Source organism: Cephus cinctus, unplaced genomic scaffold, assembly GCF_000341935.2.
Source record: "Cephus cinctus unplaced genomic scaffold, Ccin1 Ccin1_scaffold0132, whole genome shotgun sequence".
NCBI classification, from domain to species: Eukaryota; Metazoa; Arthropoda; class Insecta; order Hymenoptera; family Cephidae; genus Cephus; species Cephus cinctus.
In genome coordinates, this window is record NW_014332865.1 from 1,499,407 (window position 1) to 1,525,859 (window position 26,453).

General features: G+C 36.5%; 3 protein-coding genes across 7 annotated transcripts in view; 1 reads left to right on the top strand and 2 right to left on the bottom strand.

Annotated features, from left to right (window-relative positions):
* LOC107263155 (octopamine receptor beta-2R) overlaps window positions 1-6,704 on the bottom strand; it is a 101,811-nt gene extending 95,107 nt beyond the window's left edge. The window contains exon 1 of the mRNA XM_015730068.2: window positions 5,403-6,704. The gene's annotated coding sequence lies outside the window, so the exon portion shown is untranslated. The remainder of the gene's footprint in view (window positions 1-5,402) is intronic.
* Window positions 6,705-19,022: 12,318 nt separating this feature from the next.
* LOC107263095 (BTB/POZ domain-containing protein KCTD9) lies at window positions 19,023-26,408 on the bottom strand. 4 transcript variants are annotated; one of them, XM_025080459.1, is made up of 8 exons: window positions 26,264-26,402; window positions 26,054-26,150; window positions 25,468-25,589; window positions 25,150-25,326; window positions 24,899-25,059; window positions 23,389-23,615; window positions 20,452-20,781; window positions 19,023-20,375 (listed from the first exon to the last, which is right to left on the bottom strand). In XM_025080459.1, exons 2-8 carry the CDS (start codon window positions 26,099-26,101, stop codon window positions 20,259-20,261), a joined length of 1,182 nt encoding a protein of 393 aa, XP_024936227.1. In that variant the 5' UTR covers window positions 26,102-26,150; window positions 26,264-26,402; the 3' UTR covers window positions 19,023-20,258. The 4 variants fall into 4 exon arrangements, with proteins under 4 accessions (XP_024936227.1, XP_015585420.1, XP_015585422.1 ...); XM_015729934.2 differs by having other exon boundaries at window positions 26,242-26,375; XM_015729936.2 differs by lacking the exon at window positions 26,264-26,402 and adding an exon at window positions 25,665-25,913 and having other exon boundaries at window positions 26,054-26,187.
* On the top strand, window positions 23,626-24,879 carry LOC107263099. 2 transcript variants are annotated; one of them, XM_025080465.1, is made up of 4 exons: window positions 23,626-23,812; window positions 23,936-24,084; window positions 24,171-24,386; window positions 24,530-24,879. In XM_025080465.1, exons 2-4 carry the CDS (start codon window positions 24,019-24,021, stop codon window positions 24,761-24,763), a joined length of 516 nt encoding a protein of 171 aa, XP_024936233.1. In that variant the 5' UTR covers window positions 23,626-23,812; window positions 23,936-24,018; the 3' UTR covers window positions 24,764-24,879. The 2 variants fall into 2 exon arrangements, with proteins under 2 accessions (XP_024936233.1, XP_024936232.1); XM_025080464.1 differs by having other exon boundaries at window positions 23,626-24,084.
* Window positions 26,409-26,453: the final 45 nt, after the last annotated feature.

The window sequence follows — 26,453 nt, forward strand, 5'->3', positions numbered from 1 at the left end:
AGGATGTGGTGCCCAGCTGTCACCCGATGCCCTGGAGAAGCGGCCGTGGAGGGTCTCCAGAAGTTACGTACCGATTCGTTAAGGAACGCTCTCGGTTTGGTTTAAAGGGACGACTCAAAGGAGATGGAAGAGTTATCGGTTATAAGGCTGTCGACCAATCAGAATGATTAGTTCTCGGATTTGGTTATTGTCAATCGACTGCTTTAAAGCAGTCTGTCTCGGGGCACCGACCGAGGTGTCACGGGCTGGCTCGTGCTCCCGTGCTATCTGTTGATAGTTTTTCTTGCCGTGTTTCGCTACGGTATAGCAAGTTCTCGGTTCGTACAGTTCTCGCGTTGTTCTCGCGATATCCAGGCAATTCTATGGATTCCTGTGAGTGTTCCGGAGGTGTAGTGCTGTGCTTTACTGCAGTGTCCACCAGAGTGTCCTTTGGATGCAGTTCTCGGCCTCCACGGATTAGCTGCCCCAGCTCCGGTGAGTCTCCCAATTTATTGATTGGTGAAGGGATTTCGATTTTACAGCTCCGATTCGTTCTGCTACGTTCTCGGTTCGTTGCTCTTTGTCTCTCGCACTATTTGCCAGACTCTTACTCCGACCCTCTCTACCTCAAACCTAGCAGCCTGAGCGGCCGTGCATTTCCGTAACCGTCCGCTCCCGTTCGTGTATCCAGTTGCGTTTGCTGATTTTACGCGACCCCAAAGATCAGCACCTACGGTTGCGTTTCTCGATTTTACGCGTCCCCAAAAATCGACAGGATCCGTTAAGCTATCGCCTCTTCTGATAGGTTCCGTCAGAGCTCTCGTTCTTGGTGGAGTTGGGCCTGTTCCATCCCAACTCCCAGTTTATACCGGCTCGTCAGTTCTCGGTGAAAAATGAATTGGCTGGCGCCCGCCTGGCTTGCGGATGCACGAACGACGGGCGGACGGCCGCAGGTAACGTAGGTTGGTTCTCGAAGATAGTCCTTCTCGTATGTTTTGATATCGGTGTCGGGTCATAAGTTAAAGAATTACGTTACAGTACTCAGATACACGATTTTTGATACTTCTTAATACTTGTATGTCACCCTATTGATGTATTATGCATTTTTAAAAGTATATAAGATAAGATGATATTGAGATAACAAGAATTTCAATGATTCATAGACACTTCATACACTTTTAATTTGTATGTTGAATTAATCAGTGATAATAACATATACAACTATTTGTGTGGTTAATTAAGCATTTTTTTGGGTTAAATGATAATATCGTAAATGCACGAATCATGTTGAGCGAGATACATGCACTATATTATCCACACGTAATCTTTACATCGCTCGCAGCTATTTGGTTTTCGCACTGACAATCAACAAACGCGAATAAATTTCAATGAGGTTGAATGAATGCTACACTAATTGGTCATACGTGTCTCGATATAAATAACGACAATTACATTGATTTTACTCTGCTATTCGGTCCAGCCTGATTGCTCGTCATTGTACTGCTTTTATTACCGTAACATTTAACTATATTAGATAGAGTTTCCCAGAAAGTAAGAATAAACTGATAAATAAATAAAGTGACTTCAACGTGAAAATTAAATATACTGATTATTGATACAAGATGGTGAAAAGAGGCACGTGTTGTAGGTTGTTGAATTAGAGCACGACTCGTCCTTATGTCTTAATTAAAAAGGGAAGAGAGTCTGGTTATGGCTGGGAAACAAAGTAAAGCACTGAAGATGGAGATACATAAGTTAGTGGGTGCTGGTTGTGGAATGCAGGGAAGTGGATATAGCGCACGTGGTCTTGCGAAGGGGGTACCTGCTGATCGTCAACGTGCTGAGCTTCAGGAATTGACTGTCCAAGTATTTAAGGGATGACGGACACTGCGAACGGGAAGACAGTAGGTAACAGGAATAGCCACAAGAGAGCCTGGGACCTGCACATCGAATATTAATTTTACTTTAAGAGAAAAACGGCGAATCTGGAAATGGTGAATTTTCTCATTTCGCGGAAAAACGATAGGATACTTTATAAAATAGGAATTACATTGTTTCATAGTGAAAGGAACCGTGTTTCAATCATCATAATGGAAAATCAGGTCCCATAATAAGAATATATCCGCTATATAGCTATATAGCTATTAGGCAGATTTCGATTTGTCGTACGATAATAAGAAATTTCACTGGATGCTGGATCAAGTATTCTCTCTCTAATTTTTCTGCATCTTCTTCAAGGATCAAATGTGAATGAACGAAGGGAGGAGGAAAATCTTGGGACAACCAATCAAAGAGTTTTCTCTCTCGATAAAGGGGGGCAAGGAGGGAGTGAAACCAGGACATTTTCCTTGTGGAGAATGGCTATGACGGGGATGAGGATGTTTCCGGAGTGTTAGATATGTATAAAAAGAAAAAAAGAAAATTGTATTACCCCTGATGCTAGGGTGACGGTAAATTAGAAATTGTAGAAATATAAAATTTATTTTTGTATCTTGATACGGCGTATCCAGTGATGAGAATTATTGGATTACAAATTGAAAACAGCAAATGAATAAATGGAATAGCGTGCGACAGATGTTTCGAAAATAATATTCGTTGATTTTTAAACAAATTTTTTTAAGCGAAAAATAAACGTAATGATGAAAATATTTTGAAAACATAAATAAAGGGTTGATAATTACAAAAAATATAATCACTTTCATAAATACCTTACTGAAACCCACGACACTTCCCGTAAGTCAATCTCGATCATCCAAGCTTGTAAAATCATTTTTCGATTCGATCCCTCATCTCAAACCAATTGATAGAAGCAAAGTTGAAAAGTAAACGGGAAAAGAAGGAATTAAGGGAGCGTCTCGACACCCTGGAAGTTAATGAAAAAAAGTTTAAAACAAACGTAATGACGAGTACGATATCCTCGTTAACCCTTTTCGAGTCAAGTCCCTAAACAAAAATTTCATTAAACGTCCCCCATTCTTTTTCAAAACCATCCCTTCGACTCCCATGAAAAATTTTCTACCAACCTACCTTTACATAGACGTCGCGACGCTATTGCCCTGATGATACCAGATTTCAATCAAATTTCAGAGGACTTTCATCCCCCTGAACCCAGATATCAGATATGCCTATTAAGCAAATTGCAAAAATTTTAATACGTTAATGAAATATAGGCTGAATATATTTATGATACATTTAAATCAGCGAATATATACGAAATTCGGTATATAAATGTAAAAACAAATTAATAAAAGATGAAAGATAAACCGATGATAGAATTCCATAATAAGATACCAAAGACCATATAAATGCCAGATGCCCCAATATTACTGCTACCCCAATTCCGGGGTACCTTCCGCCAATGAAAATCTTCCCAGCAATATCTCACTCCCATCCAACTTGAACTCCGGAAGGGTAAGACGCGCCAGAATATTCGGCTTATAACTCGGCAACGACCCCCAGAGGACTTGGGAAAACTAAAACACATTCCCACATATAACAGTATACATCATAAAATTTGACCAGTCGTACACAACACACTATATCACAGATGACACAAATAATAGTAAAAAAATACCTTTTATATACGGAAGGCAATATTACATTTTTATGAATCAAAGAGAAACAATAACAGCGCCATTGTACGTTATAAACTAAATAAGCATGGACCACCGTCGCTTGATACTTTATAAATAAAAAGAATTCTCTTATGCTTTAATGGGTATTTATATTTATGTAACAAATATAATACCTATATATCATATATATATATCATATAAATATCATAAAGTATATATATATACATTCCGTCTGAATTTTACTCGGTATACCGAAGGGTGTATCCTTATCGACGATGTGTATGTCTGATTGGATCCCTTTATCCTCATATACTTTTCATACGAATGTGAATTTCGCCAAAGGGCTTTTTCGTGTAAGAAAAGATTGGTTTATGTGTATCATCGAAAAACTGAGAGTATCCTTCCTTGGGTTTTAGCATAAAATAGTCATTGCGCTTTTTGCGATGTATGCGTATAGGTGGATATATACTTATTGTTCCATCACACGTATATGCTCTATATGTATGTATACAAAAATCAAGTAACGAACACGTAAACGGAAAATAACGCAATTCCTAGGAATAACGCGAAAATTGCCAGTTTGCGAATTCCCAGAGAAATTTGCAAGATATCAGCCTCCATTCTTGGTAGTAAATCGCCTGTGCGACCTATAACGAATGTGGGGCACGTTAAATTTTGTACGTTCGACGACAATGGGCCGCGTTAATAAATTGGACAATTCCACCACGCTTTTTTTTTTCTATTTGAACTATGGTTTAGCGAATTTTTGTCATTCGAATGCTTTGCCACATAGAATCACTATTAACTTATGTACGTAATTTAATTTCGAGTAATTAGGTAATATTGGTGTAAGACTATTAAAAAAGTGACAGCTAATTATAAAAAGTCATTTATTAAAAAAAAATTGACATGTCGAATGAATATCAATTTTAGGGATAATAAAATATCATTCGATTATCTTGACCAAGAAGTTGTTAAATTAACCCATGTATCTTGTGAGACAGATGAAGATTAATCGTGTCCTATTAAACCTTGGTCTCATCTCCCACCTGTTAAATTTACCACATGTGCTCCGTAACTTAGGCTCGTACGTCTAATGGAGTAGAATTAGTATCAGTTAACCTTGTTTATACGGAGGTTAACATATTATTGGAAAAGTTGTAGGCGATTGATTGACCCTTGAATCCATTTTTGGAGGAGGGGGGGGGGAATTTATATCTGGACCAATTCAAAAATTTTGACGTATAAGCTTTGGAGCCTGTATATTTGTTGGCCGTTTGGAACATTAAAATCGAAGAGGATAATCAGACGTTTTATGGAAACTTGTATAAAAATTGAAAACTCATAAAAAAAAGTAGTTTAGGTTAAACGATGATAGTTGAGGTCACGTGAGATAAAAATTTGTAACATTAAATTTCGTATCGAATTCCCTTATGAGATAAATAACGTATGTGATAAGAAGAGATAGAGGCTCATGACGTAAATGAAATTTGAATCTTATCCGGATAAATCAGATTTTTCACTGTCCTCAATTTATTCCATAAAGAGCGGATGATTAACGCATGTAATTTATCATGAGAAAATCATAATATTTAATTCAAAGATTATATTTCATCTTTAATGCCACCTGCATCATTCTCGTTGTCTGTCTGGCTGTCCAGCCCTGTAACTTTATAGAAGCTTTTGTCTTTTTTTTTTTCTTGTCGCAGATCGCAAAATGGCCGTGAAACAAATTTGATTACAGATCCAACGACAGGACGTAGGGATAAACTATTTTTCCAACCCCTAGGACGAAGCGAAAATAGAGGTGAGCAAAATGAAAAAGGCTTGGTTAAAGAGATAACCTACCTTTATCGTACAAGCGTGATGTCGTTCTTGCGATTAAAGAGTGTTTTCATTAATCTGACAGTCAGAATCTTCACGCAAAATTTCACGACTAACCATTTGTTACACAATGTTGTTACGTGTATTATCACGAGATTTCGCTAATTACTTAACATCTGTAGTGTCAGAGTGGCTCAAAAACTTTTTCAATTAACACTAGCACACGGATCCGCTGTAGTTTCTGATTAAGAATTACCTCCAAGTTCATACATAGTGAAAAAAAAATCCATTTATTTATAAATCATTGCACTGTTTATTATTAAACTGTAAGATATATATTGAATAATTTTACTTTGTTTACTTTTTATTAGAAAATAAAAATAGGGAAAAAAGCAAAAGATCACTTTTCTATCTAGGGTATCATTTTTATAGAAATATCGTCTCTTGCGGAGTGCAGCTCCAAGGGCTCTTACTTCTTGTACATCGTTAAGTAAAAGTCACTTCCTTATTATCCAATCTTACTTTTCGCAAGGATTGTCAAATTGGAACTTTCAATGGAAACATCAACTATCTAATAATAATAAACTATCCCTTTCACGTATACAAAAGTAGCTCACTGTACCAGTCACATTGTCCCGAACGATTTACTTGTACGAAAAAAATGAAAAGAAAAAAAAAACGTGCCTCCAGTCAGCAATTTTCGACTCTCGTGACTCAGCAAAGCCCGAAAGTCCAGCAACACACGAACCCACGATTTCGAATCGATATTCTCATTCTCGGATTAACCTTTTGCGAAATGTCATTCGCTCCTTTCGTAACAGCTTGGATGTTTCAATAAAAAGGCCGGAAAATTAAAACCCTGCCGAAGCGAGGGAAATTTAAAAAATTTCCAGAATCACTCAAGAAATCCATTCTAGCTGTCAGCATTCAGTATCAGTACCATTCTTGCATCTTTGAACGAGAAATTATTGATGCCCCATTTCAGCTATCAATTTTAACCCCTAAAATTCATTCGATCTTCACTTTTCTTTACGCACGTCGTTGACTTGAAGTTGAAGTAGGAATGTTTATTTAATTTATTTTCTTTTTTTCTTATAGTTTACGGACGCTTTTAATATTATCTCTCTTTTTATTCTCATTCACTTCTTTCTCCCGGGCATTAAGAACTTGTATATACAATTGCACAAAAACGTGTAACGAGAACCTTTCAGAATTTTCTAAAACAATTTACGAAAATCCACACGTAACTTAACATCCCTCAACCAACTTCCTAGCTCTGATGTAACTTGCGATCCGACACGGAGCTTGCAAGCTGCGTGGTGGCGTTGCTGGTGCCCGCGGAGATACTACTGCTCCCGTTGAATCTAACCCTCTTTCCCGACTACCGCGAACCACCCCATCTACGACCGAACTGAACATACCAGCTAGCGAGGAAAACTACGACTTTTGAAGCAACCCCTGGATCGCAATCTCGCTATAATTAAAACAGCCGAATTAAATAATCCCTCTCCTCAAACTTTCTTACCACCCTGAATTTCATGATATATTTATTTTTCTCTTTATTTATTTATTATTTTTATTTTATCTTATCATTTATTTATTACGCGACGATATTCTCATAACGAAGCATATACAGTTATACAAGCTTGCTATAAGTACAGGTGCTGTTAAATAATCTTTATGTTCACGACAGCTTTTTCTCTCCTAAAAGGAACTTCTATACCTCAAACATAAATGTAAAGCTTAAACAAAGCCAAAAGTTAAAAAGGCTAACAGAGTTTGTCGGAAACTCGAACGATTTCCATAACGAACGCATTGGCGAACCGCGAACGAACTCAATGGTTTACACGGAGAACTAACGTCATTATTCCACAGTAACGCCTTCTCCTATATACTATGGTCCCTGGTAACAGTTTCAAACTGGCTGGCATTACTGAACGACGTAGTAGCTGCTATCGGAGTTTCCACAAAGTTTTCCCATACCGTCACGAGGTTACTGAGACTGTTACGACAGGGCTGTGCCAGTTGGTTTTTGCAAAATTTCAAGGACGAACAGCTGTTTGCCACACCCTGACACAGCAGACGCCACGTTTCTTGAACTCTCCGAACGCTTTTGGGAATACTTGATTAAGAAGCAAATGAAACAACGAAAAAGCAAACAAGGTGGGAATGAGATTAGAGAATAAATTTTTTTTTAATATTTCATAACCTCTAATGACATTTTCATCGCGTGTATCAATCTTCTGCTACGCGCACAGATACAAAGACTATTTTTCTATAGTCAAAATATAATTTTTTTTTTTAATTAATAAAATTCATTTTTTATCTTTGCATATCAATTGGTTATTCATACGAAATATTGGGTGAGGAAATTTACTTGATACGGTGAATATCTCATATCTTATATTCCTATTACCTTATAATTTCGATGTCCTTTAATGTCTATCTTGTCGACAGTTATAATTTCGCCCATAGCTTTCGTCGAATCGACAGAAATGTCTAGTTCGATACACATTTCGCTATGATATAATATGATATATAGCGTTTTTATGATTATACTAACTGATATACTCTGTAAATATCATATGCCTACGGCCAGTTGTAACTATCGCATTGAATCGATAGTTACGTCAGAATAAAAATGACGGTAACGGTATACTTGTTATAATATAATCCTATATTATATTATATCTATAGCTAAATCAAATTGTCAGTACGAGCATTCAGGCAGGGTACCGGTTGCTGACGAGCTCTTGTCACGAGATTTCAGGTTCGTATTGTAGCACTAGTAGTCGTTCTGCGGACGCCATTATTTCACAAAAGTTTCGCGAATTTATCCATGTGCAAATTACGTGACGTATACCCGGCACGTAGCCCCTGGAATATCCTCGAAAATTCACCTTGAGTGAAATTTGCGAATCGAGCACTCTTTATTTTTTCACTATTTATTCGTATTTTGACCGTTGGAAATTTTACGCAAATTTTTGAATTTCTAAATTCGCCTAATGATAAATCGTATACTACGGGGTAAGAAAATCCTAAATGATTTTCATTCGTTTCTTTTTTTTTTTATTTCGACGCAACTAAGGGAATCATTTGACAATTCAATCGATGTTTACTTGTCGCCATTAGAATTAACGGCACCGTTTTGAAATGGGTACACGAATGGGGTTGTGGAAATCCTGCAGCCGAGGGAACGTCAATTTATTCCAGGCGTTACGAAAAAAAAAAAAAAATAATAATTGGACGCCCACATTCAATGTCACGCAAACATTTATTAATGCAGCATGGCAGTCTCTGTGTTTGTTAATAAAAAAAATCTCGATCATCCTTGTAAACACATACTGCAACATAGTTAGCTTTTCCCTTATTAAGCGCACTCTCGTGTAAAATATGGAAATCTGGAAAACGAAATAAAAACAAAATTGTTACATCGCCCGGCGGAACAAGTAAATCAGAGAATAACGTTTATCGATGTATTTACAAAATCACCACTATTGCCACAAGTTTTCTATAGCTGCCGCGAGTGCGAGAGAGACACTCTTATGTGCGTTCACGCGCATAAGAGAGAGACAGACGTATTCTCGTTCTCAATAATTAGACAGTTAAAGGATATAGCATCCCTTCCTAGGATTGACTTTACTACCGTGACTGATTTTGTCATGTTTACCTTTCAACAATACAATCTTGCCAAATGACATTTAACTTTAGTTATCCCCTGACAGCTGTCAGATCTGATTATTGTGATAGGATGATTTTCGCGAGTTATCAATGATAAGGAAAAAAAATGTTTCTACCATGACGAATATATCGGTACGAAAGGTTATGGGTGATTATAATGTAGAATTTTCAATGGTTACCAGAAGTTTAAGCATTTTTGATTTATCACCTGTTATCACTAACTGTCCTGGGATATCACGAAAGGGCCATCAGGCCTTCCACTTCCTTATACATTTCAGAAGTAAGACCGTTAACTTTCCATTTCCGACAGGATATTTATTCTTTGAATTGCACCCCAGAGGGAGATGGAGAGAGTGAGAAATTTAGTAAAGAGAAAGAGCGAGAGAGAGAGAGAGAGAGAGAGAGAGAGAGAGAGAGAAAATTTTCTCTACGCAACCATTTTTCCCTTCTTATACCATCTTCCCCTTTATGGTTTCTTCTGCATTACAATATTATTTTTATCCTGTGACACTGTCCCTCGCGTAGGCACGTACTGCCTGGAGATTCTGACCGACATCCCTCTCATCGTCCTACACTTTTCAATGTCTTTGAATTCTTATGCCAATTAAACGCGCTCTAATTTCACCTAATTATTTGCAAGAGGGACACTCATTCGCATAATTAACCAATCTTTGTTTTGTACCACGGGTTCGTTTTCATTAAACGACAGTAACGGAATGAACCCCAGGAAGTGTGACTCCCTTTGAAATAAGAAAAGGCTCTGATTGGGGCTGACTTAAAATAAAAATAGTGAAGTTCAGTGAGAAATGATCCGCGCAATAATAATACTTCATTGCCCTGATTATTCGCAATAATTACTAGGGGCAGTATTACGTGAAAGTAATGGTATCATAATTTTTTCCAATGTGCGTACATAGACGCATCCTCGATGTTCACTTACATACAGATATAGAGTAAAGTAAAAATGTACAGAGGCTGCAAGCACGAAGGGATGCAGCAAAATTTCATTATTTTGTATACCCTTAATGTCTGCATTCTTTCTACTCTCGGTGAAATATAAAAGCCAGTGATATCCCCTGATACAGTGAAAAGTACCGTGTGAATACCCCTTAAGGGACAGTCAGGATAAACTACCTCACGACTGGTCAGGACCAAGAAGGCTCTTAGCATAAGAGCCACGTAAGAGCTTGGTTGAATTTTCTCATATATAATCGGAAGCACCCTTGTTCGTCTTAACCGGGCGAAAAACTCTATGGTATATGACCACTCCATCTGAAAAATGTTCATAAATAAAAAAATATATAATATACGTGTACCCCCACCCCCGCAATTATTTAGCATGAACCGACCACCCGAACATAGCTTCGGATAGTACATTTCTACACAATAACCTTGTATACATCTGTATATAGTTTGTATCGTCTATCGAAGTTTCCTGTCGAACTTATGTATATCAGCATCCTCAATATTACGATTGTTATTGCAAACTCGCATGTATGTAGTCATTGTAACTTTTGTCTTGCATTTTATTCCTTTTGACAAGAGAAACAGAAAAACAATTGGTGAGCGAGAGTGACGAAAGAATTTTGATGCTGGAACGAATGTGGGTAGGTTTTCGTACGGGACTAGTAAAACGCGTCTCACGTGGCGCTGAGGGTCATGGGTTAGGTTATGGGGTATGTCAAGAGATATCGTGACCAGAATCGCGAAAGTTACTCTTATGGGGGAAATTTCATGAAAAATAAAACTCTAGATAGAAATGGTACAAGCAGCTGATCCCAACGGGTGAGACGTCGTGCGGCATTCTTTTTTAATTAACTAGAAAAGTTGTGGTGGTTATTATGGTTTATGATGAAAAGTTCAAATACGCAGCATCCGCTTATTGATCCATGGAAAAATCTTAGTCATTTGTATGGGTATATAGATACACGTAGCATTGTAGTATATATAGATATAATGCAGCAATGCTACGTATACTATGGTTATAAGTTTCTTTATCTTACTTTCTGTTTTTTTTTTATTGCTACTTCTTTTTCTTCTTCCAATTTGCTTCATCGGCCATAATGGCTTCTGTATATCTATGGGATTACCTTTCTACGTATTTCTATCGCCTCGTAATTCCTTCAATTCTCATATCAGATCTGTGTATATTCACCATGTGGAATGTAACCTTAATATTAGATTAAATTAGGGGTAAAGGAGACTGAAGTTCAAATTGTCTGACTTGTTACTCATAAGATGGGTCGACTTTTTTTGGTTCGGATCTTGATGGGTTTTCTGCAAATTTTACCATGACTAAGTTTTTACTCGGTCTTTTCAATTTTAATTTTTTTAACTCTCGCTGGGCCAGTATTGATTTATTGCTTTGCTAGATAGAATTCGTATTCGTTAAAGTAATTGGACACAGTTTCTTTTTCTTGGTCCACGACAATTTTTGGCTATATTCGTACATATTTTACTTTACAAATCTACAAAAATGCTGAATCGCTCGAATGCGCACAAAGAGATATTTTATTATAATTTTCGTAATTGATAAATTCCGGAACGAAAGCTCGAAAAGAGAAAAATGTAAAATTTGCCATTATTAATTCCTTATTCCTGAAAAGTAGGGTATAAAATTGAATACCAAATTTTTCGTATACAACACAGTATGATTTTTCTTAAAATTTCTACACGACCATTTTGTCAACCATGTATCTCTATATCGAGTGAATAAAACGGTCCATATACGAATCTCATTCCAATTTAATGTAATTCCATTGCCGATAGAATCCGCAAGGAAGAGGATACTAAAATCTATCGTTATTGCCATTCGATCGTGAGTATAAATCCATGAAAAAGAAAGAGTGCCTATATCTTATAAATTTCAACTTTCCCACAGCACTCTGACAGACAAATATATATATATATATATCTCAATATATTCAAGACATAATACATAGACATACTCGCAGAGAAATTCCATTCTTAGATTCCTGCTCTATCTAACGAAAGCCGCACAGTTCTCTTTGGCATTCGACAACGATAAAAATTCAAAAATATCATAAATAATGCGGAATACTCTATGCTCTATCACATGTTTTCCTTTCCTCGTAATAGATACATAAGAATAAGGACAGAGTTATTTATAAATTAAAAATAACGTATGACAGTGAATAAATAAAAAAAAATCAATCTCCATAAACTCCTAAAAGTCGCATTGGATTTTTAATGAACCTAAGAATATGGAGGTCAGATGGGAACGATTCAATGTCTAAAAGGGATGGTAATAAATAACGTGAATTTTCGCCAAAGACCATTAGGTCTGATGGGTCCCTCGTGTAAATCTGAAGCTGAAACCCCAATGGAATTCAGCAGCATTCGCAAACGTTAGGACGCCCCTTTCAACTACCACGCATTTATCTCGATCGAGGTGCCAACGAATTCGGTTGACTGAAATACGAGAATTAGACTATATTTATACATATATTACAGTAAAGAGGGGAAAAAACCCATCAGCCATTCATCCTTATAGGAGCACCAATGCTTTTCATTCGGCATAGTCGACTAATCAGAGATCATTTTGACAAACCGACCAAAATCAGTTAAATACCTATAAAAATAAAGTGAGAAAAAATAATTCTCTTTTCTTAATCCTCTAAGCCAAGGCTCACATGAGTTATGAATACGTAGTGAAAACTATGAATAAATAGACAAGTATCAAATAGTAATAGTATGGATCACCACCCTTAAGGTTACTTTTTCACTTGACCCAGCTAACCCTCTAGAGGGTTTAGTTTGCTAAATTTAATGATCCAATCCTTGATCCTCCACTTATTGAAATAATCTTACAGAATTATAAATACTAAGGAAGCGAATTAAGTTTTGTATTCGTTATAACGTAGATTGAATTTATTTATCAATGGATAAAAGTTCATTATATTTCATTGAATAAATTACCCAGATACAAAGACTCATTATTTACACATGAATTGTAGTTAATGACTAATCGATTAGCTACACGTGTCCTGCTCCATGTGGTTGAGTATCCTTTGACTTATTCATAGAAGCTATTTCAGGAGTCATACTCCCTCCAGACACATATCCGCTCTATCGCTATTTCATTTTTAACTCAAGAGAATATCCTAACTTATATTCCACTTAATGCACGTCATATTTTCTTAAGACTGGCTGAATAACTTAGGTAACGAGCGAGTGCACTCTAGCACCAAGAGTTAATTCGCTGGTTTACACCAGAAGTTCCACGAGGATGTACAAAATGATGAAGGAGCGGAGAAACGTGATGCGGCTTGGATGCGAAATCGATTCTCGGTAATCAATTCTCCAACAGGCTATACCCATAACATAGACCACACTGCTAATGGGCTGTGATGAGCCCACCTATCTGGTTATACCGCGTGACTCGGTTCAATGGAACAGCCAATATGAACAATTAAGACGTATTTTCAGCAACAGATTATCAATAAATTTTAAATCTTGTTTCCATATAAGTAAACATTTTGTATGCTGTTAAGGCCATGGGAAAAAAAAATAAAAAATTGAGTAAGCATTAATATTTCGCGAGATACTCCTGTTTCTAACGATTATCTTTAATGAGAACGAGTAAAATTCCCCAAATTGCCGAATCCGCAAGACTTAACGTGAGCTTTGTGCTTAATCCGAGGACAAAAACCGGCACCGTTTATTAACGAGCAATTTAACGCTTTGCACGTGGCTGGATGGCGAGTTAACTTAATAAATTATGAGTTGGTCCTTTCGTGGGTTAATTAAATCGTTTAATTACCAATTGAGAAATATCGTAGCTGCTCCCGGCCGAGCGAATACATTATCCAGTGCAAGTTTTTTTTTCGGCAGAAATTCAATTATTCCCATACTGACTACGGATTGCAGTTAGAGAATCGAGTGAACATCGGATAAAAAATATAGCAGATGTGACAGAACCATTCGGTATCCCCAGTGAAATCTGTGACGCAAATCCCTTGACGGATTACAGGTGCGCCGCGACGCCAGAGTAAATGCTTTATAGAGGAGCCATACGATGCGCAGCACTTTTGCAAACTGCACATGCAGATTTGTAGGATTTAAATGGAAATAGGTATCATATCAGCATACAACCGTGAGATAGGTATTTGATAATATCGAATAGTACTAGACTTGGAGTACCCACTCAGAGAATAGTAAATTCTCATTGGAGCTGTTCCCTCGTTGAAAAATCAATTCGTCTTCCTGGTTCATAGCGTCGATTGGAGCTTGAACAAAAGTCCTAATTATCCATTGAGGGTACGACGCCAATGCCAATTCTTTTGACTTGGAAAGAACTTCTGCCAATTCATTTCCTCTTCTATAATTTTCAGCGATGAGATAGTCTCGACGAATTCACCCTTTCTCGCATAATCGAACTTGGTCGCTGAATAAAGCGTTGTAACGTAACGGTAGAACGCTGCAAACATCCTAATTTCATTGGCGTATCAGTCCTTTGAATTGAGAGTCATTTGCCCTTTGAACAGAGAGCGGAAGATGTCAAAAGAGAAGATTACAAAATAAAAAGTAAGCGTTAGTCGTCGGTCACGGATTCATTAGAGCTTTTAATTATCAATATCGCAGAGCGACCGCGTTAAGTCGAGCGGAAGCTCAGCCTCGGAAGCTTTATTAGGACCGAGGCTTTCACGATTGCGCAAATTCAAGCGTGAACTTTCCAGAGTCGAGGGATGTCAATATAAAAAAAAAAAAAAAAAAAAAAAAAAAAAAAAAAAAAAAAAAAAAAAAAAAAAAAAAAAAAAAAAAAAAAAAAAAAAAAAAAAAAAAAAAAAAAAAAAAAAAAAAAAAAAAAAAAAAAAAAAAAAAAAAAAAAAAAAAAAAAAAAAAAAAAAAAAAAAAAAAAAAAAAAAAAAAAAAAAAAAAAAAAAAAAAAAAAAAAAAAAAACCGTATCTAGCGCGAATGAAAGGAGACATGGACATAATGTGGAAAAAGAGGGAATGTATAAATTCATAAAACCTGTTCAAAAGCTCTTTTCGGGTAACGTCGAAATTTCATTAAAGCTCCAATATCACGTGCTCACACGCTTGAATTCCCCTTTCATGTATCTTTTAAGCTTTACAATCACCAAACCAAGTGCTAGTACAGTTTTAGAGGCTAGATCCTTCAGAGAGATACGACCTGTCTGACAAAGCCCGTACGTGACCACTTGTACCCGCCTGCATCTTTGGCTACACTACTTTGCGGGTGTTTGCAGCAGGCTTACACGCTTACATGCTTACATGTACCTTGAGATAAGATTGCAACCAAGGTCTGGCTCTAACTAGCTAGAGGAAGCTTCACGGCCTCGACCGGGAACACTAGATAGTAGACTGAAAAAAATTGTCCAATTTTATTTTCCCAAATTTCTATATCCTTCCTTCTCAGACGATTCTATCCTAAAACTTAATTCAAGGAATATTATTTGTTTGAATTTTTCCTCATATCAATTTTCTCGTCCTTGGTAAAAATCGCAGATAAAGTCATACCAACTGACGAGGGTAAACGTTGAAATTGCACGAGGGTAAAGAAAGCCTTGGACTTGGATTCGTTCAATAGAAACGTGAAGTAGACAGCACCAAGCGCCTACTCTCAGGTTCCTAACCGAATTACACTACAAATTAATGCAAATGGCGCTATACCCCAGCGAAAAGTTGAGCAACCTTTTCTCATGCAAAGTAGAAACGAAATATCCTGTAGAGGTGAGATGGAAGAGCGAGGAAGAAAGCAGAAATGGAAGGTGAGGTCCTCCGGGAGTTGATAGGTGCTTTTTCCATTCTTGAAGAAACGGGAATTCCGGTTCGCTCTGAAACCAAGTAAGTCCACTTTCGTTTACTTTATATTGAAAGAAATAATTTCCAATTAAGGAAAAAACCTTACCAGCGATAACGTAGGATTACTCGTAGAAAAATGCGCCAGCTACGGTCTCGACGTTATGCAAATTCTACCTTGGTCGGATTAAGATATTTTTTTTTCTTCCATTTCTCTATCTCGTTTCTTCTCTCTCGTCCTTTACTATCTTCCTCTCAGTCTTTCTCTTTAAAGAAGTCTCGTTGAGCAGAAGGAGTAACGGGCATCTCCGCCTGGCTGATACTGGGACGAGTATTTACTTTTTCTCATCGTCCTGAAATCCCTTCGCGAATTTGAGACTCCACCTTACGTATCTGTGGAAAGGAACTCACGCCACCGTATTCCCAAGAGATAAAAGGATACCGCAAATCCAACGAGAGGAAATTCTTTCTGCTAAAAGGGAGACGGTTTGTGAGTGCAAAAAAGTTACATGAATCACATTCCTTTTTTCTTTTCATTAAATTACAACGCTATCGCCAATAATAATTAATGTCGAGTGATTCTCTCGATCGCGGATATCGATTTTTATAAATCTCTCGACTTTAAACCTTTTTTTGGCGGCATCGCTCCGAGCAGCTTATTAACGGAAGGTCGTGCTAAAGTGCCACTATTTAGTGTACCTATGCAATTTCGTGCGGCACAATATAGTCTCCAATTTAGTATACTCTACGGCAGAGGATCTCAACTGCCCGACGCCTATGTTATACTTGACAAAAGGGTCCTTGCGAATTACTGTGAAATTTCAAGAGTGACGCGAAAGACTAAACCATAGTTCACACTTTAGATTGTTAGTGGGACGCAGTTAATATTTTTAGCGTAATATTGATTTTACATTGAAAAATCTCGAAAATCATAACTGACTTAACGTCATCGTACTCGACTCTGCTAATTTTCGCTATTGTCACAGCGAATTTGCATAATGACAATTATACAATGGTCCTCCGAATACTGAGTTGAGTATCTCCACCCTAGAATATATAATATACATATATATATATGTATATAGCCTCTGCTACAATTAAGTCGTACCTTGGACTAGTAGCTAAAATGGTTAGCAACCCTATTCCTTTGGGAGTCAAAGCAATTTCACATCAAAGAAATTTCATCATTGAAATATGAACTTAAAAAAAAAGTTCAACCTATTCTGAACAGGTAGACTGGAGGATGTTGAAAATAATGTAGCATTTAGGAAGAAATCCTGAACAACGATGAACTTTTTAACAGTAAACAATGAAAACATAAAGCACTGCAATATATTTCCTGTACATATTTTTACATGAAATTAGCTCTGATATGGTAGGATACCTCTATGAATACACGAATGAGGTGTAATTGGTGGAAATTTGTCTGATATATAAAAATTTTAGACTGACCAAAAGTGTTGATGAACGTTAAAGAACTTTTGATTGCACAGTAAACTCTTCCATAGTCGAGTGTTCCTTTAATCCGAATATAGTGAAGGGTGAATTTTTAATTACAAGGATTAAAGTTGACAAATACCCTTAGGAGCAAATTAGCAGCGAGGGTACTGCTTCAGCCAATCGAAAAAGGAATATAGCCCCTTGCTAATTGCGCTTCTGCAAAAGGAACAGAAAAGTTTATTTGCTAAGCTTTAATCCGTCTCCTTGAAAATTCAGAGGATACTTACATTTTCCTAGACGAAGACGTCCTACGAGTATGGTCGTCGCGAACATTTTTCTTCTGGATAAAATTTGCCCTCAACCCCATTGTGCCAGTTCACTCAAGCGTGAAGAAAATTGGAAATCATTTTACGAGTCGACCTCTCCCACTATACCCAAGGCTGTTTCATAAGACTCGAAGCATTTACGAGTATGTAATAAATAATCAAAACTCATTAAGGATAGTAATTAGCCAAACGATAGAATCTTATTTCTTAAATTCGGACTACTAATCATAACTGCCTTCAAACTTATCCAAATGACTATATACAACATTTTCTAAATCATACACAGCATCCCTGTAGTAAATCGATGACTATTGACTAATTTCTCACAGATAGCTCGACACCTAATATCAAAAGGAGATTGTAGAGTTAAGCAAATGCAATTAGGCTAAAACTACTTGCAATGAGAGAGACAATTCTACGTACAAACGGAGAAACAACGACGTCTGCGTATTTACACGTACATATATATATATATATATATTTAAAGTTAAGGGGCCTAGACAGGATTCGCATCTACCCAAGTAAATTCAATTTCGCGAGTGTTTCAGTCAGCGAGTTACGACAGTTAGAATAATTATTAGAACGCCGAGTTAAATCGGACGACATCCGCGCAACGCATTTTCTGAATGAGATTTTACAACACAAAATAAAAAAAAATAGCTTGTTTTCTGGTATTGACAATAAAGTATAGAGCTTGCAAGCCTCAGGCTTTCCTCAACGAATATTACAGCACGTCGCTCATACGAAGCCACCAGCAGAACTGAAAATTGAGAACTAAGAGAGCTATGAGAGCTACATTAGGATACAGTTGCTACCTCCTTCTTTATACATACCCTATTGAGGCAATGTCAAAATATAACGCATAGCCTGGGGTAAGTTTTAGGCTGACTTCTACTTCATCTTACGTCGAGGTTGACAGCAATCAAGAACGCCCCGGGCTGCCACGTAATATTTACGTTACGGCCGATTCCAACATGTACGTATATATTACCCTATATTTTCCTTAGCCAAGGGTGATAAGTTATACCATAGAATTTTTGTCAGTACTATATATATACCAGTTTCATACATTGAAAAGTACTATAGTAACAAATTGGTTAAAACAACTGACTGATATTATAATTTCTAGTATCGCTAAACACTCCTATTTCAATAATAAGGTGTGAACTGGCGATTAATTTACTTACTTTAGTTTACTATGTAAATGATAATCAGCGAGCAATAAGTAACAATTAGGTTATCTGTAATATTACAATATCACACTCAAGAATATAGATCAGGTCATGTAAATCAGGTGTTTTATAACTATTATGTCAGGGATTGTCATATTTTAACATTGTAGGTTTATAACTGTTACGTATTGTTTGATGAGTAATATTGAAGTAGCATCAACTGTAATATTCGTATTCTATTTATATTTTATAAATATACTTGGAGATATTGAAATTTTATTTTGTTGAAGTACAATTTCTGTTATGAAGCATGAAACGAACGAATCTTATGTGTAGTACATTTTGGAAAGCCAGTACTACGTGAAATTTCAATGGCGTCATGCGGGATATAATCGCCTGGGATAAACATACTATGTTAATGACTGCATTAAGGGGTGTTAAGCATCGTGGTAAACATGAGGCTATGAAGCTAAGGGTTTCGAATTATGTTCACCCTTGTAGTATCTTTATGCCGGAGCACAAGTTTAGTCAATGTAAACGGTGAAGAATTCATTCCCCCAACATTTTGTAAAAAGTGATGACGCTGCAAAGAGATTTAGTCGCTGCGCCTCGTATTCAGTCTGCATTGAATGGCTCCGCCGAATTTCTCTTCTCCTTCGCTCTCCTTTACATTTCGACGAGAGAAAATGAACCGGAAGGACGTCGCAAGTGTTCCTTGTCCTAAGATTCTTCACTCCCTCGATGCTTTTCCCGACTCTCTCCCTCTGATCCCACAGAACAGTTCACAGAAGCTGCTGCTTCCTGCATCTTGGTAGGAGGCTTTCCTTCGAGATTACTTGATGATAAATTATTCAGAGGGTAGGAACTGCGGGAAACTTTCGTATCGCGATAAATGACACGATAAAATGATGTGTCTGTGACTTGTCGAGTAGAGTATGAAGTCAGTAATGCTACCTAAATCCTCATGAGAATATTTAGTTGACATAAAAATGTACAAGGTAACTTTTACGAAGCCTCTTAGAGAATTATTAATGTTTTCAAACATCAACTGCAACTTCTCGTTTGTAAAATCCAACACGAGGGAAAGGACCTTGTAAGTAAATCAATACCTGTCTGATTTTACACAGGTTACAAGTCAAAGCATGGAAAATTTATAGTTGCTGATTCACAAATACCCGAAAACACATTATTAAGGGATTAATGAGGGTTTAACGCAGCTTTGTAATGGCGTTATAGCTATTATAATATACATCTATGAAGGATTTATTATATACGTGAATATTCTCATCCAAAAGGAATATTTCGTTACAGTAAATCCTCGTGATTGAAACTGCAAATCCGTTAGAGGTGTTTGGAAAATTGTTCAAAAAAAAATGTGTGACAGGATAGAATGTAGTGTAGGATTTGTATGGATCTGCATACCCTTCAGGACCGTTGCTACGCTTCCTCTGGGATACGTATCTTTTCATTTATTATCATCGTACAGTCTGGGACATGTGAAGTGGCGTCAGCATCAACTCAAAGGTTGTGTCTTTGAGATTGGCACCCCGTAAATTTGCTTCATGAAGATCAGATCCGGATAGATCGCAGCACTGCAAAATCAAAGTAATGAGAAACACCGTTACTCTCTCTATTAAATAAATAAATAAAAAGTTCTTTGTGACCTACCTCAAGATCTGCTCCGGCTAGAACAGCCGATCTAAGATCGCAGTTCTTCAGTATAGCATTCTTTAAAGTAGCCACACGAAGATTCACGGAAGACATATTGCTGCCTTCGAGATTGGCACCTTTCAAGTTAACCCCTTCCATTATAGCAGGCAAACCGAGTGGATCCTGGAAGTTACAGGAGCGTAGATTGGCAGCCTCGAGATTGGCACACAGCATCTTCACGCAGATCAGCTGTGCGCCCTCAAGATTTGCGCAAGATAAATCCGCACGTTCCAAGCAGCATTTTGACAAGTTTGCACCGACCAATCGACAACCGCGTAGATTGGCATACTATATTCGAACAAAAAAGAAGATTCAAACTATTAAATGAATTAAAACCAATGAAGAAACATTCATATAAATATCAAAACCTGCTGAAGTAGATTATAAAAAAGTACAATCCTACTTATAGTTACCAAAATTTTCGTTTATCGCCAATTAAACGAAAATATTGTACGGAAAGATTCAGAAGTGGTTTTCACGATAATGATACTCACTTCCTCCGTTCACCAAAGTATTCACATTTTGAGGTTGTGAATTGGAAAAAAGTGGAAAGTGGGCCAATTAAGAAACCACTTTTGTATCTTCCTGTATGGCATCGTTTAGGTAATGGTTAGGCTTTGTCAAGTAAAGTGATAGAAGCACATCGATAATCAGCTTAAGGACAGCTGCGATGTTTTATCGACATTATGTCAGAAAGGATAAGTAGGGTTGGTCATTTTAAAATTCACTGGGTCACCCCATGTGGTAAACGACGATTTCGTACATTCCGTGTGCACGGATCTGTGATGGGTGTGGTACGTGAAGCATTTTGCTTATCCTACTGGATAATATGTTAGCCCACCTAAATAATGGCTTAGTCCCGGGTCCCGGAGCAGGGTAAAGGGCAATCCCCTAATTCAGTCGATAAGTCGACTTGATTCACTAGAGGATCGGCTTTGATCCATCATTAATAAGGATACCATTGATTGGATACCGTTTACATACGTGATCTAACGAATGAATGATTAAAGCTTCTCTAAACTGTTAAATCCCATGGGATGTATATTGTCCATAATTGACTCTATTAACACATACAATAAAAAATGTAATACTAGGATGGTATTGACCATAAATATTTTTATTACTATTTTGATAATTTAAAGAAAATTATTGTATTATTAACAAGTTATCTGATAACTACATGTTTTGGAGAAGACTTCATGTGAGAATATTGTTTATGGGATAAAAGCATATTTAATCGGCGAATTCGTGAATACTGTCAAATCAGGCAATAAATTGCGAGCGTGCTTGTCAAGTAGTAACGTGATATACGATAATTTTTTAGCGCGTTACAATATTTTATGTTACTCAATGTTCAAGTATATTTGCATGAAAAATATAGTAAAAGCAACTTCGTCATTTGATAAAGGTGTCAAAAGTTAGATTGCCTTTGTCTGATGACTTTCTGACAAAATAGTATTAACTTTATCCTACAATGAGAAATTACACCCTGAGGCCTCTTATGCTTGATACGTACCTGCTGCCCTTAAACTACTAACGGGCTATTCCCTTCGAGAGAGGAATTCAGAATTTCTCGAACTTTCCAACAAACTCCTTGAAAGCAAACGAGAAACAAAAGTCTCAAGGGGATGGAAATCCCATATTGACAAATGTATTACATCTTTATCTTATGAACATCCTCAACAAATGAATAAGAAAAATTTCAAATATTCTCATGTCAACAGCTCGACGGATGTCTCAAATAGGGCAGAATACTTGATCGTACCAGTTATAGAGATATTTTAAGGATGCCTCTTATGCAGAACTATAGCGGACTCCTGAATGATACATTTTGTTGACACAGCTTAACTAAACCGTTTCTGCTAAAAATATCTTAGTACACAGTTTCCAGGAGATACTGGGTGAACTCAATATTTCAGTAGACTTTAGCGTCGGTATGAATGAACATAAAAACAGAAACTTATACTACAGATAATAAATTAAAAAAAAAAAATAAGATGTTTCGTGTGACTTTAACTTCTTTAGTCTAAAGATATTGCAAAATAAATATTTAATTTAGAAAATATAAAAACTTTTAAATAACGCACTACTATCGCATGAAACTGTACTGAATGCTTTTAAGTTGATTTCAAAGAAGAAGAAAGAAATGAATTCTAGGATCGCTCCGAACTTCAACGAGGTCTTTTCCTATTTTTCTCTTAAATGAAGACGACAAGCAAGTTTTAGAAACGAAGAAAGGAAATCAGCAAAGAGAATCGTCTTTGTAACGATTCAAAGTATTGTGCATAGTCTTCAGTAAAGGTTAACGCATCTCAAATAAATCCATTTGGCTACTGTAGCTACGGGAGACCTTCAATGAAACGCCAACCTCTGACACCATTTCCTTTCAGCCAAGATCAAATTTCCTGGTCTGAAATGGTTCGTTAGGTACTTGCCCAACGTTGACAGAGTTCGATCGTTTGTCGATGACTTTCAAGAAATATTATTCAGACACTGTATAATCTTATACCCTATTTGAAGATCCCCAATGCACATCTCCTTCGATATCTCAAATACTGGATCCAATCCCGTATCCGGTCGATACGATCGAATTTCCTGCTACGAAACGTTCGTTAATTGTGGTTCGTAAATTGGCAATGGGACATTGATACGAATTATTATTTATTTGACTCGAGGGATATCATCAGACTGATACATCGGACAATTACAGCTAGAACTGTTCATCTTATAAGATGATGTAGATGTTCAACGTACAACACTCCATTACGATTCTTACAAACAAATTAATTAATTGAATTAGAATATTTTATCTATCCTGAAATCGTAAAATATTTAAAAAGTTCCTTTTTCTATATTCAATCAGTATAACGTAAGTTTTGTAAAACTTATCAATACCTTGAAATTGATGTTTCGCAAATCGAGTCGCGATAAGTCAGCTCCCGCCAGATTGACCCCTTGAAAACGAAGTTCAGAATTTGTGGACGTCGAAAGGATTGCTTTGAGGACGTCGCGACGCGTTAACGGTGCCATTCCTTTATCCCTGGTTCCCTGTCGCGATACCATAGTTTCCAAAATGCCAATAGCACCTTCTATTCTATAAAAACGAGCTTCTTCCAAAACTCCTGGAACACATGACGCAATTGCCACGCCGTCATCTTTCAATTCGAGCGTCTAATCTTTTTTTCGAACGTAATACCTTGTACTGATATGTACTTGACAGACTCGATCCTTTTTATTATAGCCGAATTCAAGTATATGTCATTACAAAATTCAATTATATCCAAACATTATTTGATAAAGCTGAATAATCGATAAACATGTATCCTTTTATTTAATGGAACAAGATCACAAAATTTGATTCAATTAAGAAAATACATAATGGGGATAATAGAAAAAACGAATGAACATACAAGTTATTCCTGCGACATAGGTGTTATCACAGAACCAACCATAGTTATCAGTGACGTTACAGAATTATTAGAAGAACGCATAAAATTGCGGAATATCATAAATAACTGTTTAAATATGATAGGAGCTAGAACTGTTCAACCTATAATTAACCCCAGCATTGCTCTGTATGTCAAAAGAAATGTAATTGCTTCATGTGTTTTATACATTATCTTAATATTTGTGAAATAAGTTATTTAAATACAAAAATTATTCAAACAAATTAAAAGGAAAAAGTGGAGAAGATTGATAAGGAAATGCAATCACTATTAACAAGAACTTCGAATTGGGACAGAAGTATTATCAAACATAGTCATCAACAACAAATGGATATCATTGCTCAAAGAAACAATTTCCTCTTTCGGAATAAAAATAAGAACAGTTTAAGAAAAGATTTGGATATCAATGAGAGTGTGATGATTAGCAGCAGTTCTGATATTGAATTGGTCAGTGTCAAAATTTATTAAAAAATAATCAGTTAAATAAAAGTTGCATCGTACACCCCATAATGGTCTATAAAATGATTTTACAATTTTCTGAATCACTATAATAATTATATATATATTTAAATCAATAAAACACTTTCCAGCTAAACAAGGAAACACATGCAATTTTTCAATACAATAGAAGAGACTGTCAAGGACAGAATATAACTCATATATTTCCAACTGCAATAATGAATATTGGTAGTAAAGCACCTCAAGTAATTTATGCCTCTCGAAGAAAACCAACAAATCGCGATAGGAAACGAAAACACGTTTCTCGTCAAACTATATTTGGTATGCATTGCAAAAATGATTCTATTCGAAAAAACATATTTTAGTTACCACACTAATATCCATTTTGTATGAATGCAGAGAAGAAATGTAATTGTGTAAGATGAAGATGAATAAAATAATTCAATACATTCTGGATATATTTCATAGGATAAATAATAACATTTATTTAACTACCTCACCTGCTGCATTGAGATTGGTGTCAAGAATCAATTGTCCGTGCCTTAAATAATTTAGCAAAGGTTCAAAGTACATTGGACTTCTATCTATTAGAAATGCTCCAGTGTGATCTTGTTTACTTGGCTGTATTTTCCATTCGGAATCTTCACTCCACGTAAACATTCTTTAAAAAAAAAAATACAATTTTCCTGAACTATTTCTCTATACCATCTAATTGTTAAAAAAACCTTCAACCTTATAATTGTAATAGTACCTTGCTAGCATACTCATGGGTTCCTTGTTTGTAAGAGTACTCCGAGTTGTAATGAAACATTTTCCACCCACATTTAGTGTGATCCAGTCAGAATCTCTTTCAGCATTATTGACTTCAATGCTTTTACTTTTATGAACAAAGTCCTCCCCACTCGATACATACAAAATATCATCATCCCTAAACAAAAATTAGCATACATCCCCTTTACCCACAACTTCAACAGTGAACCAAACAGAACATTTTACTTAGAACCAGAACAGGTTCCAACGATTGTAATAGTAATATGATATTAAAACAGAATCCGAATAATAAGCATACCTAATTAATTTAATATCATCTATCTCACCACCCTGCGGTGTAAAAAGTCTTCTCGCCGTCATTTCAAATTTCAAACCGGCTGCCATCAACAATTCCCCGACAGAATGCGTCACCATAAATACCTGCACAAATAATTGATCTATCATATCTCACTTCTTTTTTGTAAATATAACAACATTATGATCATGTACATTTACCATTTCCACACTAACTCTTAGAAAGGTTTACAGAAAATTAATTTAAAAATAATTCTTAAACCATTTTTCGCGACAATGTCCCATAATCCCCCGTTCTTTAACATTAAACAAGGTGTTCCATAATCTTAAATTTTGAATCAAACGCATCCTAGAAATCGTTCCAACAATGAATCCCGCGACATTTTGAATTCAAGCTTTACAGTAAACAAAGTCAAATAACGTCATTGACATCAACTGCGCAGTCGTAATCTGTAAAGCAGATAGGCACCTCGTCAGTCGATGGATCGACGTGACAAGCCAACAATAACTGTATTAACTTCTAGCAGAAGTGAAACTACTTACTACTCTAAAAGAGTTTGCAAATTATTTTAAAGACTTTGAAGTATCACCTTGCCGTTTACATCGGTGCCATTGACGAAAATAATCACTCTCTTCATGGCTCAAGAGCCCTTGCTCTCAGCCCTATTGTTATTCGATTTTGGTGATCTGTCAAATGGAAGAGATCGCCTGGTAAAGAACCTTGAGAAATTTGCGAAGTTTCGCGAACGATATTTCGCACTGTCGATTAATGACTCGCCATATTTGACCATTGAACGTACATTGTATGTTCTTTCGTATTGGATAACTTTTTAATGTTTGTTTAGCGCCTCACGTCTTGTAGATTTGGCCAATCGCTATCAGTTTCGATAATCCATATGAGAATGTATCCTGAAGAAAAGCGTTGCGTACACGAAGAAATAGCACAGTGGACTCTTCATTTTGTAACGCTACAACGAGCCAATGCTGTAA